Source organism: Rhinichthys klamathensis, unplaced genomic scaffold (assembly GCF_029890125.1).
Source record: "Rhinichthys klamathensis goyatoka isolate OS25496 unplaced genomic scaffold, OSU_Roscu_1.1 h1tg000571l_1, whole genome shotgun sequence".
NCBI classification, from domain to species: Eukaryota; Metazoa; Chordata; class Actinopteri; order Cypriniformes; family Leuciscidae; genus Rhinichthys; species Rhinichthys klamathensis.
Genome location: NW_026607037.1, coordinates 2,750,409 through 2,768,416, shown reverse-complemented (window position 1 = coordinate 2,768,416; position 18,008 = coordinate 2,750,409). Strand labels below are relative to the sequence as shown.

General features: G+C 38.6%; 1 protein-coding gene across 1 annotated transcript; it reads right to left on the bottom strand.

Annotated features, from left to right (window-relative positions):
• Positions 1-1,097: 1,097 nt before the first annotated feature.
• On the bottom strand, positions 1,098-17,340 carry stk17al (serine/threonine kinase 17a like). Its single transcript, XM_056239776.1, has 7 exons — positions 16,933-17,340; positions 10,270-10,482; positions 5,803-5,947; positions 5,114-5,240; positions 4,754-4,802; positions 3,687-3,866; positions 1,098-2,603 (listed from the first exon to the last, which is right to left on the bottom strand). Exons 1-7 carry the CDS (start codon positions 17,028-17,030, stop codon positions 2,348-2,350), a joined length of 1,068 nt encoding a protein of 355 aa, XP_056095751.1. The 5' UTR covers positions 17,031-17,340; the 3' UTR covers positions 1,098-2,347.
• Between the last annotated feature and the right edge of the window lie 668 nt (positions 17,341-18,008).

Sequence of the window (18,008 nt, the reverse complement as noted above, 5' to 3'; positions counted from 1 at the left end):
GCACGTGTTATTGTAAAGAAAAGTTAGCTTTCAAAAACAAATTTCTTGAGAGTCCGGTAGAATGTCAGAGTAAAAAGCACTATTTTTTCTATGCACTTCCAAAGGACCCATTGCATATAAGAGTGAGTTAATTCAATATGACAAGCAGAATGAGTACATCAAAGCAAATTTACTCACATGAAAAAAAAAGTTATATTTTCCAGTTATTAATATTATACATTTTCCCTTTCCAACAATTGTTTAAAGCATGCCAGATGCTTCAGGGTAAGCCGAGTTCATGTCTCAACTAATAGTGATAAGCTTGGCATCCACATGCAGAAACTACTGCCTCATTCTGAGGGAACACTGGCAAAGAGAATCCCACCTTTCATAGAAAATGATGGATTTTTCTCACAAAGTCATTTCAAGTGGTTACCTCAGCCTCACAAGGTTAGGAAAACTAAATGGAGGAGAAATATTTCATATTTTCCTGCAACCCTGCTGGTTGGAATGTGGAAACTTGATGCCTTAGTCCAATAAAGGAACATTTTGTACACTTTCTTTTGTTGATCTATCAAGAACGTATGTATACTTCTAAAAGAAAATTAAAAAAAATCTTGAAAACTTTCATTACGTTACAAAAGTAAACCTATTAAACTTTTGATATGGCTGGGTTTTGAATATACTCATCTATAGATCCATCTAAAAAGTACTTAAAGCACAAATTTGTTTAAAAAAAATAATGTAAACGAAATCAACAAGGACACATTAAATCGATTATGAATGACAAGATGTTTACACTGTTCTTTTTCAAATAAATGCGGTTCACGGCTTAAATTAAGTAACTAATAATTTTGAACTTCTTGAGCAGCAAATCAGCATATTAGACTATTTTCTCATGTGACAAGAGTGAAGACTGGAGTAATGATGCTGAAAATTCAGCTTTACCATCACAGGAATAAATTACATTTTAAAATTGTAATATTAGACACTATTACCATTTTTACTGAATTTGATCAAATAGATGCAGCCTTGAGGAGCATAAGAGACTTCTCACAAAAACAATCTTTTGAACGATGTATATTAGAACATATTAAAAAGGTAAGCAAACAAGAGTATTCATAGTTTAATACAAAATGATCATTTATTTTCTTCAATATCTTGCCAGGCATGCCAATAATACATATAAGTAGTCCGACTGGACACAAGTGCAAACTTTAAGCATAACTGGTTTAAAAAAAAAAAAAAACTAAATTATTACAATTTATTTTTTCATATTAATCATAAAATACCACAACTGTAGAAAAATACTTTTTTTTTACATTCTTTTTTAAAATAAAAAATATACAATTATCAAAGCCTTTTGTTATGTTGTGCTCGGTTCTTTTCAAAATGCAAACATCTCCCACAACTGTCTGAAACGCACAAATCCCAGAAAACCTTCTGAGTGGCCCTCGGTTATAAGCCCACTCCATCAATGACGACTTGGAAAATTTACCTCACGATACCCATGATGCCCTACCAGACACAACAACATACAGAATATATTAACAAGGCAAAAATGCCCCTCGAAAACAAAACAACGGTACAAGATACAAATGGTACATTTGTGCAATTATAGCAAACTTGTTATGAATAACAGAAAAAGTGGTACAGAAATGGTGTGAGAAACCAAACAAACAGTGGTTGAAGATGTGTACGACCATGCCATCTTGAACTACTTAAATGTGCTTGAGAAATCTGAGTATAATTTTTTTTTTTTTCACCAAAAGTGCTAGAACAAAAGTAGTCTCTGTGAATCAGTTCTTTAAAATGCAGATGCCACTTCTAAAGAAGCAGAATGATGTCAAATCTACTGTTCTGAAGAAAGCAGCAGCGTCAGTTTTTCATTTCATAAAACGTTGATCCAATGAACAGCGGCGATAAATAAAACATCAGTCGATTCATCAGAACTTTCCATTTCCTTCCTACAAGGCAGCAGGCGCTTCCTGGGGAGACTCCGACTTGAGTTTTGGACCAAGTACAGACAGCAGAAAAGGTTCAGTCCACTCTAAACGTATAAACAGTTTGTTGCTGTGCACTGATGAGTTAAGAACCTTGACCAAGAGCTCAAGTATGCTTTATTAAGGGCTAATAAAATCTCATTCAGATCTGTTGTAGACACGCGCACACCTCTGTGGTGAGGTTGACTCGCATTCACGTGTCCTACACAAGACAACACAAAGACTTCACACGCACATACAAAGGTACTGCAAACACTTGAGTAGACCGCCGCTGTCCAGTCCAAACTAGGCCGCACCGGTTCCAGTTCAGATAAGTCTTTCGGTCATTAACACAGAGGCCCTCCGATCGGGCAATCGTGTCTCACTTAACAAATGAGCTCTTGTTGTATCTCTGGACGGGATGGAAACGACTCTTTGAAAATGAAAGTGTCCCGTCCGGTCTTCAGCTCCCCCTGCCCTGGGCAGGTGGGATATGAAGGGATGACAACAAGTTCTGGGGAAGGGACGGGACTCTCAGGCTCTGATTCGGATTGGCTGGCTTCTTGCTCGTCAACAGTGTGGTGATGAGGGTCGACCCTTAACCAGGGATGATTTAAACACTGTTCCACAGTTGCTCGTTTTCTAGAGAAAAAAGAAAGAAAAAAAGACTGTTAAACACTCAGTGATTTTCAGATTTTGTGTGTGTGTGTACGTGTGTGTACAACATGCATCTCAGGACTGGTGATAGACAGTGTTGACATGTCGATCAGCACATTCTCAGTCTGGCACACAAAACTGAAATGACACTGTGCTAATATTGGGAGAAATGTTCTGCCAGGAAAAGAAAAACAAGAATATAAATAAAATAGAATAAGCATATGAATGAATAAATTAGAATAAGCATAAAATGTAATAAAAAAAAACTGTTTATTTATAAATAAAGTATAGGACGGAAAAAAATGTAATAAAAGAAAATGAAACCAAATAATAGACAGGCCTATTTAAATAAATGGAACTAAATAAAATATTTATTATTTAAAATATTTATAAATATAATTAATATATATATATATATATGCACTTTGCTCACTAAGCAAAAACTGCAGATGTAGCCCTGTGGTGAAAACATTAAAGAATGTACAAATAAGCACAATGATTAAAGCACATAAAAGTTCTCATTTGGTTTCTCCATCAGTTCTGCAAATGTGAAGGACTATCGTTTAGGTTCCCAGGATTTTTCCTTTTCCAATTACTCGCACGCCAAGGAATTTTTCCACATAGCTTTAAGCTCTCCATTTTCCTCTCCTGCTTTCTCAGTGCCGATGATCTACAAGCATTAAGTTTTATGGGGTGCAGATTATGGTCCTGGATCAGAGACTGTGCTACTATCAGTTCCCATAGAGCCATGATAGCGGCAAGTCTGGACTGCCATTAGTTACACCAACGGACCCCCCCCAAAAAAAAGCTTCCACCGTTCATCAGTTGCAGCAAAAGAGCCCAGGGATGTGGGAAACCAGTAAGACTGCAAGGATCATTTCACTGTATATTCTAAACCAAGAGACCATTACGCTTTAATGAGAGATTGAAGCGTGAGATTACATGTCTGGGGCAGAGCCAACTAAAGCCACTACATCAATCAGGTTATGCAAGTTTGCCTAAACAAGACTGGAGCGGGGCACTGTCATTCCTCATCCACACTGACGAATAGCAGCCAACTTCCCCTACCTGGGGTTTTTGAGGAGCAGTGACTTGATGAATTTTACGGCGAGGTCTGAGATGCCCTGAAAGACGTCCTGCGAGTAGTCCACGTTGACCTGGGAGATGTTCAGGAAGGTCTCCTGCTTTTCTTCTCCCAAAAAAGGTGACTCGCCTGTTAGCATCACGTAAGTCAGTACCCCAATGCTCCTGTAGGGGTAAAGCAGCAACACAGATCAGTATAGAGGAAAAACACACCACCAAATTTGACTTCACCCATTTCATCACCTGAGAGTAATCGTAAACCTAAAAATGAAATATAAATTAACCAGCCCAAGCTGGTTTGCTGGTTTTACTTGGTCTCCTAGCCTGGTTCGGCTGGTTTTAGATGGATTATGGCCATTTCTCAGCTGGTCAGGCTGGGAGACCAGCTTAAAACTGCTAAGACCAGCAAACCAGCTTGGGCTGGTTCAAGCATGTTTGCTTAAATCCCGCCCCTTTCTTATAATCGACTGTGAACATGCATTCACATCTGCCTCGATCCAATCAACAACCAACAGATAGAACCAAGTCCCAGCCTTTATTTTTTCAATAATCAGTGTCACACAGATGTATGTCAATATGGAAGATGGGTCACTACTTCATTTACCTCACTAAGGCAAGAATCATTTTTATTTATGTTTACATTTATATTTTTGCTCATACTTGGTTTAGAGGTTTCTTCTAAATACTTAATGACCAAAAGTAATATTGCTTGCCTAATTATGAGACAGGAATGTCCTGGAGACTGTGTGAGACGACCACCTTTTCCATCCAGTAAATGAGTATAAACATTCTAGAGACTGTTATAGATTATCAGTGGATTGTAAACTGATTGCACACGTTGAGTTCACCGTGCTGATAACTGACACTTATCGTACTACTGGATTACAGAAATGCTTCATGGAACTTATATCTGCTTTTACAGGTTCATTTATCTAGATGTCGTCACAACGTCGAATTGCCTTTATATAACATTCATATGTGTGTCAAATATCATGAACAGATACTCTCTCACACACACACATCTGGACTCTGGACACTCAAACTCAACTTACCACATGTCAGTAGCTGTGGTGATGGGCTCATAGTCCAGGATCTCAGGAGCTGAAGGAAAGAGAGAAACAAACGTCTCATAACCCTTCACATTAAAAAAAGTCAGGACCCAAGCACTCCCATACAAGTGTCAAAAACATCCTGCTCACACACGGTTTCACGTTTGATCTTTCTACAGATTTTCTATAACTGAGGTTTCGATCACGTGAAGTTGTACTAGTCCTAGACAAGCTTTCATTCTACCCCTCCTCTTCACTATACTGAGCTGACAAGTCTTCACCTTTACTCTGTATCTGGTTTTGCAGCAGTTATGCCGTGCATGGGAGGGTTTGAGGTTTGCAAATGAGGGATGTCCGACTCACCCACATACTCGGGAGTGCCTAGGATCTCCCGTACCTCCGTCACGCTGTCCACCCGCCGAGACAAGCCAAAATCGACGATGCGGATGTCACCCAGAGGCTGAGCACTCGTCAACAGGATGTTCTGAGGCTGGAGAAGACATTACGAGTGTGAGAGAAAGGAAACACTGAATAACACTTCAGACAGGAAGAAAAAAAACATGCACTATAAGAAACCACCCTAGACCTAATCTTTCATTTAATTACTTTTTTAATTGGATCTAAGTTGCATGTGAACAGTAGCCTTCTTTAACGCCCCATTAACATCATTTATCAAACACTTTCAACCTCAAGTACACACCCAATAAGTTCACTGACATCAAACAAGCTTTTATACTGCACAAAACTACCAGGTGTGATGCTAGATTAGAGCCGTTTAAAACTTTTAGACACCAGGATGGGCACACTTGATGAAATTAGTAACATTACAATTAGTTTGAACCAGTGGGTGCCATCAGTGAACAAGAGTGTGTTTAAACAGAGTGAACCGCCTTCAAATGACAATAGAGGGGCAGCAGTCACGTTTTAGACCATGTAAGGGAGTCTAAGTTACAACAAAACTGTTCTAAAGTTAGTCAAAAAGTTGTCGGTTGCATCATTATGATCAACGTGCAAAACACGAACATGCACATAGTACAATGCCTAACACTCACCTTAAGGTCCAAATGAACTACGTTATTTTGATGGAGACAGGCCACGCCCATCAGAATCTGTCTGGCCAATCGGATGACATCTTTCTCTGTGAAGGCCTCATCATTATCGGCAACACACTGATTAAAAATTTCACCTCCTGCAGCACTGAAAGACAAAGATTGCGAGTGTTAAAATTTAGATCTCAAATTTTACGCTCTCACATATTACATGCCAGTTCAAAAAGTAGCATTTCATGGAAAAAATAAATCCTATCCATGATTAGAGACACCCTAAAAGAGAAACACACCCTCATGCAACCATCCTAAAAACGGTCTCAAACATGAGGGTGAGATGTGTCATTGTCCCATCTGATATCAGCATTTATGACAGATCAAGCATCTAACTGAGCTCAAAAACAACAACTAAAATCACCCTGAAATTAATAGTACACAGGTTACGTGGCTCAAACCACTCTATGTGGGTGGTGTACCTATGCCAGGTGTTTGCGCTCATTTCTATACATAATAATGAGCCATCTTCTTGGAGAGGCCCAATTATAAAGTTAGAGGAGACTTCTGGGTAACAGCAAAGGGGGTGGAACTTCATCCTTGCGTAAACGTGGCGAGGGTTACCATGACCATGAGGATTTGCAGGCGGATACTCCTTTGGGCGATGAAAGACTGGGAAAATCAGGACCATGTGTAGTGAATTTCAGGCCACACAAAAAAGCGCTCTGCAATAGACACTCATGTAGATGCTTTTCATCTACAGTGTAGAGTCTGTATGTATTCGTTTGTGTGGTGTCTATTACATAACAGTTGAATCCAGCTGTATAAATAAGGGATTCTGGGTATCGCTTATCAGATGAGCCACTAGAGGCTTATAAAGTGAGGACACTGAGATATTGGGAACCTTTCAGCCCCCTTTAAATCAAACATCACAAAAACTTACGCTCTCTACGCTAACGGAATAAACCCTCCACTCTAAATTCCCCCAAAGTCAACGTCTCCTAAAGTAACATCAGAAAAACAACCCAAAGAGGTCTGTTAATGCTCACATGCAGGGATCAAATCCTCACTGCCTTTCATGGATGGAAAAAACATGTTTTGGTTTCGTAGTGCGTGTGAGACAGAACATTGTAAGCATCTATAAAGTGGCTCTGTGGAGTGACGCAGATTTATGATTGACCCAAGAAGAGCAGTGGTTGAGCAAATCGCACGGTTACAGGCTGGTGGATGTTGACGTCTCATTTTCATTCACTTCACCTGATCAAGTGGCTGCTGCTCTTGTAAATGAGATGAAAACCAAGACTGAACGCTTGACAGAAGAATTGCAAGTTTACTCTGACGTTATAAGCCATGAGAATGTGCAGCAAAGGCAAAGATTCGTTGCTCAAATAAACTTCCTTTTCTGGAACAGAAAGGAGGACAAAAATATGCTCATCTGCAACCCAAGACCACCAAGAGCACCGTTCCCCTCTCATGAGAGGATGAGAACTAGTACTCTGACTTGAAGCGTCTTGCAAAATATGCGAAGAATGCGCTCCAACGGAAATTTATCGAAATACAAGTAACTAAGAAACACATTTGTAGAAAACCGTGATTCACTTCTATGATTTAGGATGGCTTGGATACATACCTACTGTGGACTGCAGCTAAGCTTAGAAAACTGCTTTCGCACCAACCAACTGGAAACCAATTCGTCAAATGGTCCTTTAGTGAAAAAGCTCCTTTAGTTGTGTAACGAGGATATAAACAATTATTACTACCAATACCAGCTACACCATAAATTAAGGGGTTTTAAGGATGATATCCCTTGATAATCCCTTAATTTATAGATAATCTGGTATTGGTACTAATAATTATTGTGTTTGGGAAGACCAGAAAAATGTGCTCAATATCTTAAAAAAAAAAAAAAAAAAAAAAAAAAAATTTAAAAAAATAAATAAATCACTTTCCATGTTGCTCAAACTGTATCTCAAAAAGCAAAAGCTGTCAAATCTCCATAAATGCCAGATGTCGTGTCTCTCTGGCTTTATTGTGGGGGGATTAACAGTGGGCTAAACCAGAGGCAGTTGGACACTGTAAATCTGCATCTGTCAAAAGGACTTAAGCCACCACTGAACGGTCCATTTCAGACTTCTGAGGGCTTTTGATCAAGCAGATGAGGAAAACAAAGAAGCAGGTGATGAAGATGAACACTTGCAACAAAGAGACTTACATAAGAGCTTTCCCAGAAAGATGTCAAACGCTGGACTAAGGGAGGGCCCCATTTCGTTTCGTTTAAAGAATGAAAAACATTACTAGAGAGAGTAACTCAACTAATGTTTCACATTTTCCAAGGACCATTACTTCCGAGTGAAACTCTGCTATGGTGTTGTAGGTGGATGCTAGCGTGTTTTTATGGCCCAAAACAAGACCTAAAGTCTCTATTCTGGTCACTAGACCCTTCAATGTAAATGTAGACTGCTTAAAAGTACAAACAATTGTCAAAACAAGAAGAATCTATAAACACTGCATCATATCCTCTTCCTGGCTGCTTGACTTCTAGTTAGGCCGTGTTACTTGATGAGTGGCCTTAGAAAAAGCAGTGGCTAATGCGTTCATGTAAGAGTCGGTGCTGGCATTTAACCGCAAAATTTGTGTGGGGTGTCTGTATGTTTGGTAAATGTAATTATGACCTATTTTATTGTCAGTCTTACAATAGCATGGGTTTTAACTTTAAATGGCAGAGAATTGCGAGAATTGGGTTTGTTTCTGACAACAGAGGATGTGGTGATGCATTGCACATGCAAGTGCGAGTACGTCGCAGCTCTGCTTTTAGAAGAAAAGCCACAGGAAATGGAAATTGAAGCGTTTCTTTGTCTGTCTCTCTTCGGTTTAACTGGTGTCTACTGCTAAACCTTCCCACATCAAGTTTAAGGATTTAACTAACAACAGAAAACCAGAGCAAAAACAATTACCCTACTAAACCAGACATACTGTTTTAACACGAAAGCACTAACACGCATGCATGCAAAACAAGAGAAAATTCAGGCCTTTTATATATTACAATATTTTATAATAAATAATTTATACAGAAACATAAATGGGATTTTTATATTTATTTATATATAAATACTATAATTGGGCCTATATATAGTGTAAAAAGATCAATTAGACCATGACTTCACGCAGACCTTAACTGAGCTTGCACAACAATTAAAACACAAGCAGCGTTACCTTCCTTATAAGGTAAACTTACTCCACAGGTTGTCTACACGCACACAATGTGCTTGCATGTGATAGATTGATACACAGCTGTCTCGACAGAGGAAGTTGCTTAGCAGTGTGCAGCAAGTGGGCTGAATTTTCTTTTTATCTGGCAAGTTACCTTTGAGAGAGAGCAGATGTAATCTACCAATTCTGAAAACCTCCGTCATTCGACCCGTCAGCATCCTGCCTCGCTATACAGATCAATGTACAATGCGCAAAAAACAGGCTGTTGATTTTATGCAGAATTTGCAATAAGACAGTCGGGGGAAAAACCATGAAATACCTTTTAAAAAAATTAAGGGAAAAAAAATAAGGGAGATTCAAATGATAGAGCTTACGAAAAGCATTTCAAACTTGACGACCTGTCATTTCCTCCTCATTAGTGAACTATCAGCTACTGTGTTACTGGAAAAGCTAAAATGGTGTGATTACACTTCAGCTGAAAATATACAGTATTTTACACAAAAGCAGAAATTTAGAAGAACGTGCTGGTTGCTCTTTTCCATTTAATCACAATGAATCGGGACTGGAGATTTGAAGCTTTAAGAACTTCTCATTTAGTGTTGCACAATGAAAACCACATGGGTTTGGAGCAATGTAAGGGTGAGTAAATCATAGCTGTTTTTATTTTTGGTTAAAGTAATCTTGTAGAGGAGTAATGATGTGAATTTAGGTTATCAATGCTTTATATTAAAAGCTGTGAAACTCACTTGTCATCTATTGGTCAGGCCTGCTGAACTTAAGCAGAAAATGACAAGACGAAGGAAACCGCTTCTGCCAGATTTTGGCAGTTGCAGAGTGGTCAGAAAAATTGCCCTTTTCTTGGGCTGAGAAGCGTTCAGATTTGACATTTCACGAGGGGCAAACACAAGAACACCACATTCTCACTTGGGAAATGATACATTTGTTCATTTTTTGTTATTGTAATGGAACTTTCAGCTCACTCAGTTAAAAGAACTAGCTCAATGTGGTCTGTGGTAACAGAAAGGTACAGGCAAACACAAGCTCCAAATATAAACGCTTCCAAACAACAGAGTTATGAAAAAAAATCCTGTTTTGATTTGCCCGCTGGGCCATTACTTTATGCCTGTAATTCTAATCTTCAAAAGCCCTGGTGACTTGGAATAACAAAATTACAGTGCACAACGTCCAAGCCATCATAAAACACTCCGCATTACGCTTAGCTTTCACGGTCAGGGAATGTCACTACATAACTGCGAATATGTGTCTTACCACTCTAATACGAGGATGATCTCTGTGGTGGTCTCATAGACCTCGTGCAGTGCCACCACATAGGGACTCGTCTCCGCTGACTCCAGCACCGCGATCTCGTTCAGAATGTCGCTGCGGCAGTCCTGACCCTTACGCCTTTTCCTCAGGAACTTTGCAGCATGCTCCTTGCCAGTAGTCTTCTCCACACACTTCTTCACTACTGCAAACTTGCCCCTGCGTGCACACAAACATACACACAAGAGTGATTAAATAAACAGTTTGGGGAATGTTTAGGGAATGAGAAGAGGATATCAAAATAAAAACACTTTGAATAATGACATTCATGTTGTTCTATTAAACATGAGCGTTTATTACACAACGCTCCAGAACAATCCGTTCTGATTAGGGATTTAATGCATTCTGTGGTATACTGGGGGGGGGGGGGTATTTTTTTTGTAAAAAAAACAATTGCATATCTGTATATTTAATATTTATATTACATTTAATTGCATAATTTATAAAGTTTTATTTTTAATTTGAAATATTGTAAATTAATTTAAGAAAAAGGCAATTAAAAGTTTAGTTTAATAAATGTAAAAAATATTAAACAAATGTATAATAAATTATCATTTTTAAGTTTATTAAATATCAGAGGGTACTAAACTTATAAAACTGGTTCATAAAGTTAGCATGGTGATAAAGACGTGGTTGCAGTCTTGCAGAGTGTTGCAGACTGATAAGTCACTAATCTGGCATTTTTTTAAAATGGTGCATCTTTGACACACAGAATCCACTTTTACAAGGAAGTGTTCAAAAATGAATATTGTCTTTATTTTCAAATGCATGACGTTAATGTGCAAGTCATACGGACTACTTTTATGGAGCTTTTACCACATTTTTCTGTCTTTTTTGGAGCTTAACATGTTGCTGTGGTCATGATCTGATGCAACGTCAAAAAGCAGCAAGAAGATTCTTAAATACTTTTCTACTGATAAATAACAGCCTATAGGGTTGAAACAACATAAGGAAGCAAAAAATGTGTGATGTTTTCTACATGCAAAGAAAAAATGGACTTCTATGAAGAAATGGGAACATCCTTGTATTCTTTCTTAAGCCGTCAATTTCACAGTTTTCATGATCACTCACTCCCCTCTCTTCTTCGTTTTCAACGAGAGCCTGACACCTAAATGATAAGACTGACAGTTGGAGCTGTCCAAGGCCTCTTACACACACAGGCTCATTCACACTGATTTCCTGCTGCCTCTCTCATCTGACCTCCCAACGCCTCATCTATCAGTCAAAAGACACACAGGGCGCTGCACACAGAAAGAACAGGCCTGTCAGCGTAGGCATTCTCTTGTTTGACTGCGAGATGGACAAATGGCTCTTAACCACACCTCCTCTTCAGGCCATATCATAAAGAGACACCAGTTTGTGTGTGTGGTAGGGACCCTAACAGACAGACCACCCACTCTTCCAACACTCCTCTATTGAGAGTCAATGGTGTCCACTCCTGCCACCGTCTAGTTCAGCCAATGACCAAACACGGCACTTACAAACAAAATACAGCCCCCCCGGTGACCTCTCCTCTGTCCACTGCTCGTCTCTTCCCATCTACGTCTCCATTAACACCCTACTTAAAAGTTTGACACGAACACGCAAAAACGCAGGCGGACAATAAAACATTTAGGATGGAGCTTCCAGTTGTCATGTCAAAGACCTAATGAAATGCCCAAGCGAAGCAGTCCTTCCTGTGTTGACATTTGCTGCTGAACAAAGTCAGGGAACGACTTATGAGTTAACCCTTCAAAAAAAAAAAACTAAATAAAACAAAAACATACACTAAAATAATAATAACATGCATAAACTAAGATAAATGAACTAAAATAATAAATGTGCATAAACTAAAATAAACAAACAACAAAAACAAAAAGGCAGGGGAGGGAACGCATTGTAGAAAACATGAATGATTCGTAAATTGCAATATATTGGCCAACTTTCCTACAAGAAAAAGACTATTTTAATATCTCCATCTACTAAATATCCATTATATTTTTGTGGCCACAGAAAAATCTACTTATTTCATGGGGTGTTTAAAAAGCTTTTTGTTGTTTGGTCTTGCTGTTAACAATTCCCATGATTGCAGAACACTTAAAATCCTCTGAAAATTCCCAAGGGTACAAGCCAAAATCCATCCATTTCCAGCGTTGTAGTGGTTTTCCTGCTAAACGTGAGTGTGGTTGGCAGGGTCGAGGTGAAGCGAGCACGTTCCAGCGTCTGAGCTCAGAACAGTCACAATACAGAGTTCAAATGGAGCACAAGAACCGCATGTGATGATGCCAACTCCCAGAACAACCCTGTTGTTCATTAGTTCAGCACGTGAAGAAATTGTTGTGAACAAAAAATATTGTTTTGAACTGTCCAGACATTAAATGATGAAGTGTACAATTTCTGAATTACAAACACAACCATAAAGCATTAGACTGAGAAGTAACAAGGTCAAAAGGGCATCACTTGGCTGCCATAATTCTGCCAAGCTCACATTTCTTTTGCCCTCTTTCTCAGTGGGGTGTAAAAGAGCAGGTCTGAAGGGTCAGGAGTTATCAAACTAATATATATATATATATAATTTTTTTTATAAATTCATAAAAATACATTAAAAAATTGGTTAAATTATTTAAATAAAGAAAGTTTTGCGGTTTTACACCCTCCCTCACAATAAAATTCAACTTTGTTCAGCACTCAACAAAGCACCCAAGATGAATAAGAAATCAATAAAATCCAATAACACTTTGAAGCATCCATTTTCTCTACTTATAAATATGGTCAGACTTAATCTAAAACAATGACTCTCAACGGGTAGGAAAAGTACATTTGTACAGGTTAAACTTCCTGTGTAAAAAAATAAAATAAAACACACCATCTTCTCTTTCACTGTCTACAGTATCTGTCTCCAGCTCTCGGTTTCATTCTTATGCCCAGATGGTAGAAACATGTCTACTTTGAGAGTCAAAGAATGGATAAACATTTAAAGACCAAAATCATGCACGTGTGCATGAAGACACAAACACAAGACCATTTAGACACTAAGATATATACAATCTCAATCTGTTATTAAAGGGAAAATCATACAACCCCAATATTAAGTGAAAGACTGCAACACATGCACAGCTGGCCTGTCTGCTACTGGTATGGCAGAAGGCTCAGTCAGCATCCCAGAATTCTGCAGGAGAACATTCCTCACTCAGACCACCTCGGAAAGAGGATCACTGAATTCTTAGCTGAACTCATGAACTTTATTGGTTTCCTGAGGATAAAAAGTGCAGATTAACAAAACAGCCGCACAGCGAGAGGACGGAAAAAGTGTCAAGTTTCATAAAAAAAAAAAAAAAATAGCTGAGAAAACATGAAGTAAATGGAAAGCTTCTGGAAAAGGGGTGCTAGGACTGATGATGTGTTTATTAAGGTATGTGTGGATGAAGTTCCTCAAATAGATTATATTTTGGTGCATGATCTGAGATGGGATTTTGAAGGTTGGGGTTAAAGTCATTTTTGGATACTCTGGAGGAGCTCCAAAGATGATATGCTTAAAAATACCCTCTAATCTCACTGAATTGGGACACAACTCATAAGAACTTTAATGAACTGGGACATCCACTACACTGTATGATGGGTAACTGGCAGATATTCAAGTGGAACGGACAAGTTTATTTGGCGGATTTCAGCATCCCGCATTTTGTTCTCACATGGTCCATTTCCACACAAGTGACGACTTTTGGTACACAGAGCATTAATGAGAACAAGCATAAATAAACTGTTATAAATCAGAAGGATTCCAAAATATTGTGGAAGAAAATGACTAGAAATGGAAACTGACTTAAACATGACTTATAACTAAACCGATCCTCCAAATAAACAAACAAGTTGTCTGGAAGCAAACTTTGGATTTTATCTAGCTGAATCACACAGAAATTGCTGTTGGAGTTTTGTATCAAATGAATGGAGTGCTGACAACAGGGCCAGATGGTTTGGCCATTCAGTAAGACGAGTATTCAGCAACACAGACACAGAAGGAATATTTTACAGTCTACGTTGTACTCCATTGACTCCAGTGGGAAGAGTGGAAGTGTGTGCACATACTAAAAGAAAAATCTAGGCCAACATGTATGTTATAATCATCGGGAGAGCTAAAGAATACATTTAAAAGCTGGCCTATCACTAAAAAAAGATTTTCGTTTAAACTCAGAGGAAATCTACGGTGGCCGAGAGAGCTCAGGGCGCTGCAACTGAAGAAAACAAATGCAAATAGAGAAACACTCGCAAATTAAGAAACATCTTTTCAGAAAACTCAGTTTCACAACACGTGTGCTCCAAATACTCACAACACAACCAAATACAGAAATGGAAGCACATACTACAACGGAAATGTTTCCAGGGGATCCCAAAAAGTGACGAACCCGGCTGGGACATGCTTATTGCTCATGAGCATCCCTATGCCCTACTCCCTTTTAAGGGCAGAGCCCTTGAAGTGGGGACTTTGGAGTGAGCAGGACACTTGTGCCGTTATGTAGCCGTTTGGAACGCGCAAGTTTTCAGCTCACTCTTCTTTTCTCATTTGTATTCTGATGACATTATACAAAATGTATTAAAAAAATAAAGTTACAAAAAATACAATAAAGTAAAAGACTTTGAGCAATAAGCATATCCCACCCGGGTTCATCACTTATTGGGGTCCCCCGGAAACATTTCCGTTGCGGTCTGTGCCATTTGCAGCACGTTTCTGTATTTGGTTGTGTTGTGAACTTTGGCAGCGCATTATTTGGTTGTGTTGTGAGTATTTGGAGCACATGTGTTGTGAAACTGATGAAGATATTTTCTAAATTTGAAGGTGTTTTTCTATTTGCATTTGTTTTCTTCAGCCGCAGCACGTTGAGCTCTATAGGCCACCGTAGAAATCACAAGACAAGCTGACCCACTGAGCTCAGTGTAAATATCTTTGCTGCAAAGCAACTGTCACAGGTTTACATAAAAACGATGTCAATATATGATAAAGAAAAAGTAGGGAAGGGATGAAATCAGATTAGGTTACGCTGAAGGAATGCAAGATATTTGTGTGACCGCCGCCTTCTGCCTATCTCAACATCAATATCCATCCACCAACATCTGCATTCCTCCAATGCTCATTCAATTCACCACTATGGTAAGCAGCTTGCCTTGTGACTCATGCATGTATTGTTTAGTGCACTTTAATTACAGGAAAAACTTGGGATTTACTCATGCCTTAGAATCCTCACATCTCTTGTAGTGTGAAGCAAAACATAAAAAGCTTCAGAGAGAACCAAATGCCTACTAAATCCAGTCCAAATCGAGACATTTTACAACCCAATCCACAAATTACCCATCAAATTGGGTTAAATGATGCAGAATGGCAGTGAGAATTAATATCCAGCAACTTGAAAAAAAGTTAGCTAAAAGGCAGCAGATACAGACCATGCAATTGTCAACAAGCACAGCATGTGTTTAACTCTAAATGAACACATCTGTCCAAGAGAAAACAAATCTGAGTGGTCAAACGATACCATCTTGTCTATAATTAGTCAGTGGAGAGTTAAAGAACAATGTCACGGCAAGCAACGCTATATCCATCACACATGGGCCCCGTGCGGCTCTGAATTAACATGTTTCAAATGCTTTTTTTACTTGAGAAAACACACTGAAAGGATCCAAGTCTTATTTTCAGGCATGAGGGGCACCCCTGGAAAATGCCAATAAGAATGTTAAGTGGTTCAGAGTTCACTTTTGATTGATTTATCACGATGAATAGAATATTGTGAATCCATTTACTAAGCAATTCAGTATGATTCGTTCAGTGTCCCTTTTCTATGCATTTTATTGTTACCAGTTAGTGGTGACAAGCCAATTTGTGTGTAATGATTGAATCTTTTACCCAACCTATTTGTTCACGACCGAATAGCAAAATTTGTGTCTACAGATTGACTAAAACAAACATAAGCTTTTCCCACACAGGTAACCACAAAAAGATGCAAATTAAGAAAAATGTTTTTTTTTCAATTCTAAATAACACCTTCAGTTAATACAACTCTTCATTAAGAATTGATTTAAAACACTGACTCGCAGTGATTCTGTCTTTGATTTGCGTTATTTTTGCAGAGTGAAAAAATTCACTAAAGCAATTGTGCGCTTCACAAAACTTGGTGAACAAAAACATGCAAGTAGGGACAACGATTAGTTTATGAAGGAAACACTACTAATTCACCTGCTGGTCTACGCTGCAGCGAAATAGAACGGTCCCGTTATAATAAACGCAAAGGTGTGCACAAACGCAAAGGTGTTCGCTTACAGTGCGTGATAAACATTTTTGTTTTTTTTTCATAAATGCATGTCGTACGTTTACAGTATGACACGTTACAAAAAGGTACTAAACATCCATCGAGATTCCAGTTGATCCTCAGATTACACGTGCGGGAGCCAAACAAACCTCTTTCGGCTTCCAGCTGGCGGTGATTCACTCCCCCCCCCCAATTAATTCTCACACCGGTTCCCAAGTTTGTGAAACTGCCTGCGGGGATATGACTACATGCCTTCTACACATATTGATCTTTTAAACACGATAGCTCGTATACAGCAGATAATCCACAATGTTTTTTTTGTTTTGTTTTTTACCTGCCAAGCTCTCTGCCGACCAGGTCATAGTTGTTCTTGAAGGGGTCGGTCCTTATCCGCGTGCGAATCTTTGTGACCATTCCGTTCCTGTTCATCATTGTGCTGTTTTCCGCTACAGTCCTGCTGCGGGATAATATCTTGCGTTCTCTGGAGTAGAAATGTAAAGGTTTAGTCCATCAGGTCACTATCATAGAGCGCTATTCAAGCCAATTGCGGTGGCGAAAATGATGATGCTTAGAGAAATTAACTGTTGCAGAGGCAAAATTTCACAAGAAACATTCCCTTGCCATAACAGGTTTATCACCGCGTTCGATGTGGTGCAAATGTTCTAAAGCTACTGTACAGTTTCCAAAAAAACTCACAGAACTTGCTAAGAACCGCGAGAGATCGCCCGTGTGCCAACGTCCAAGCAGCGGTAACTCGGTTAGTTTGAGAATGCGGACAAACATCCCCAAGCACAAGGCTCATCACAAACCCCGCCCTTAAAAAGGCGGCCAATGGGAGCGTAGAATTTGTGAAATGGGCGAGTTCATGGCATGGATGGACAAATTTGTATCTTGGCTGTCGTTCAGAAAGTGAAGTCAAGTTTGCAGCCCTGTGAAATGACCAGATAAATGTAGGCTACTACAAATAATAATAATTCAAAGCACAAATCTGGAAAATACCTACACAATAAATGTGGATGTAATGATACACCCATAAAATAGGGCACAAATATACATGAGGATATGTAAAATACAGTTATATAGCTACCTGTAGGCCTATTTAGAATATTTTAGATATTTATTTTTCCAAATAAACACATTTTGTCATTCTTTGTATATTGTAAAATACAAAACATTATCCATATATATATATATATTGGCATTTGAAAGTTGGTTTCAACTACATTTTGGAAAACATATTTCTTATATATGACATTTTTTTAATTATATGTAGATAGTAATATGCTTCAAATATATTTTGGCCCCAGATTTATTTATCTATTGCTTTGTGAGAAAATTAGCACTAAAACATATTTTTCTCCCCTCCTCTCTCATTGCACACTCAAAAAAAATCTTTTTTTTTTAAATGTT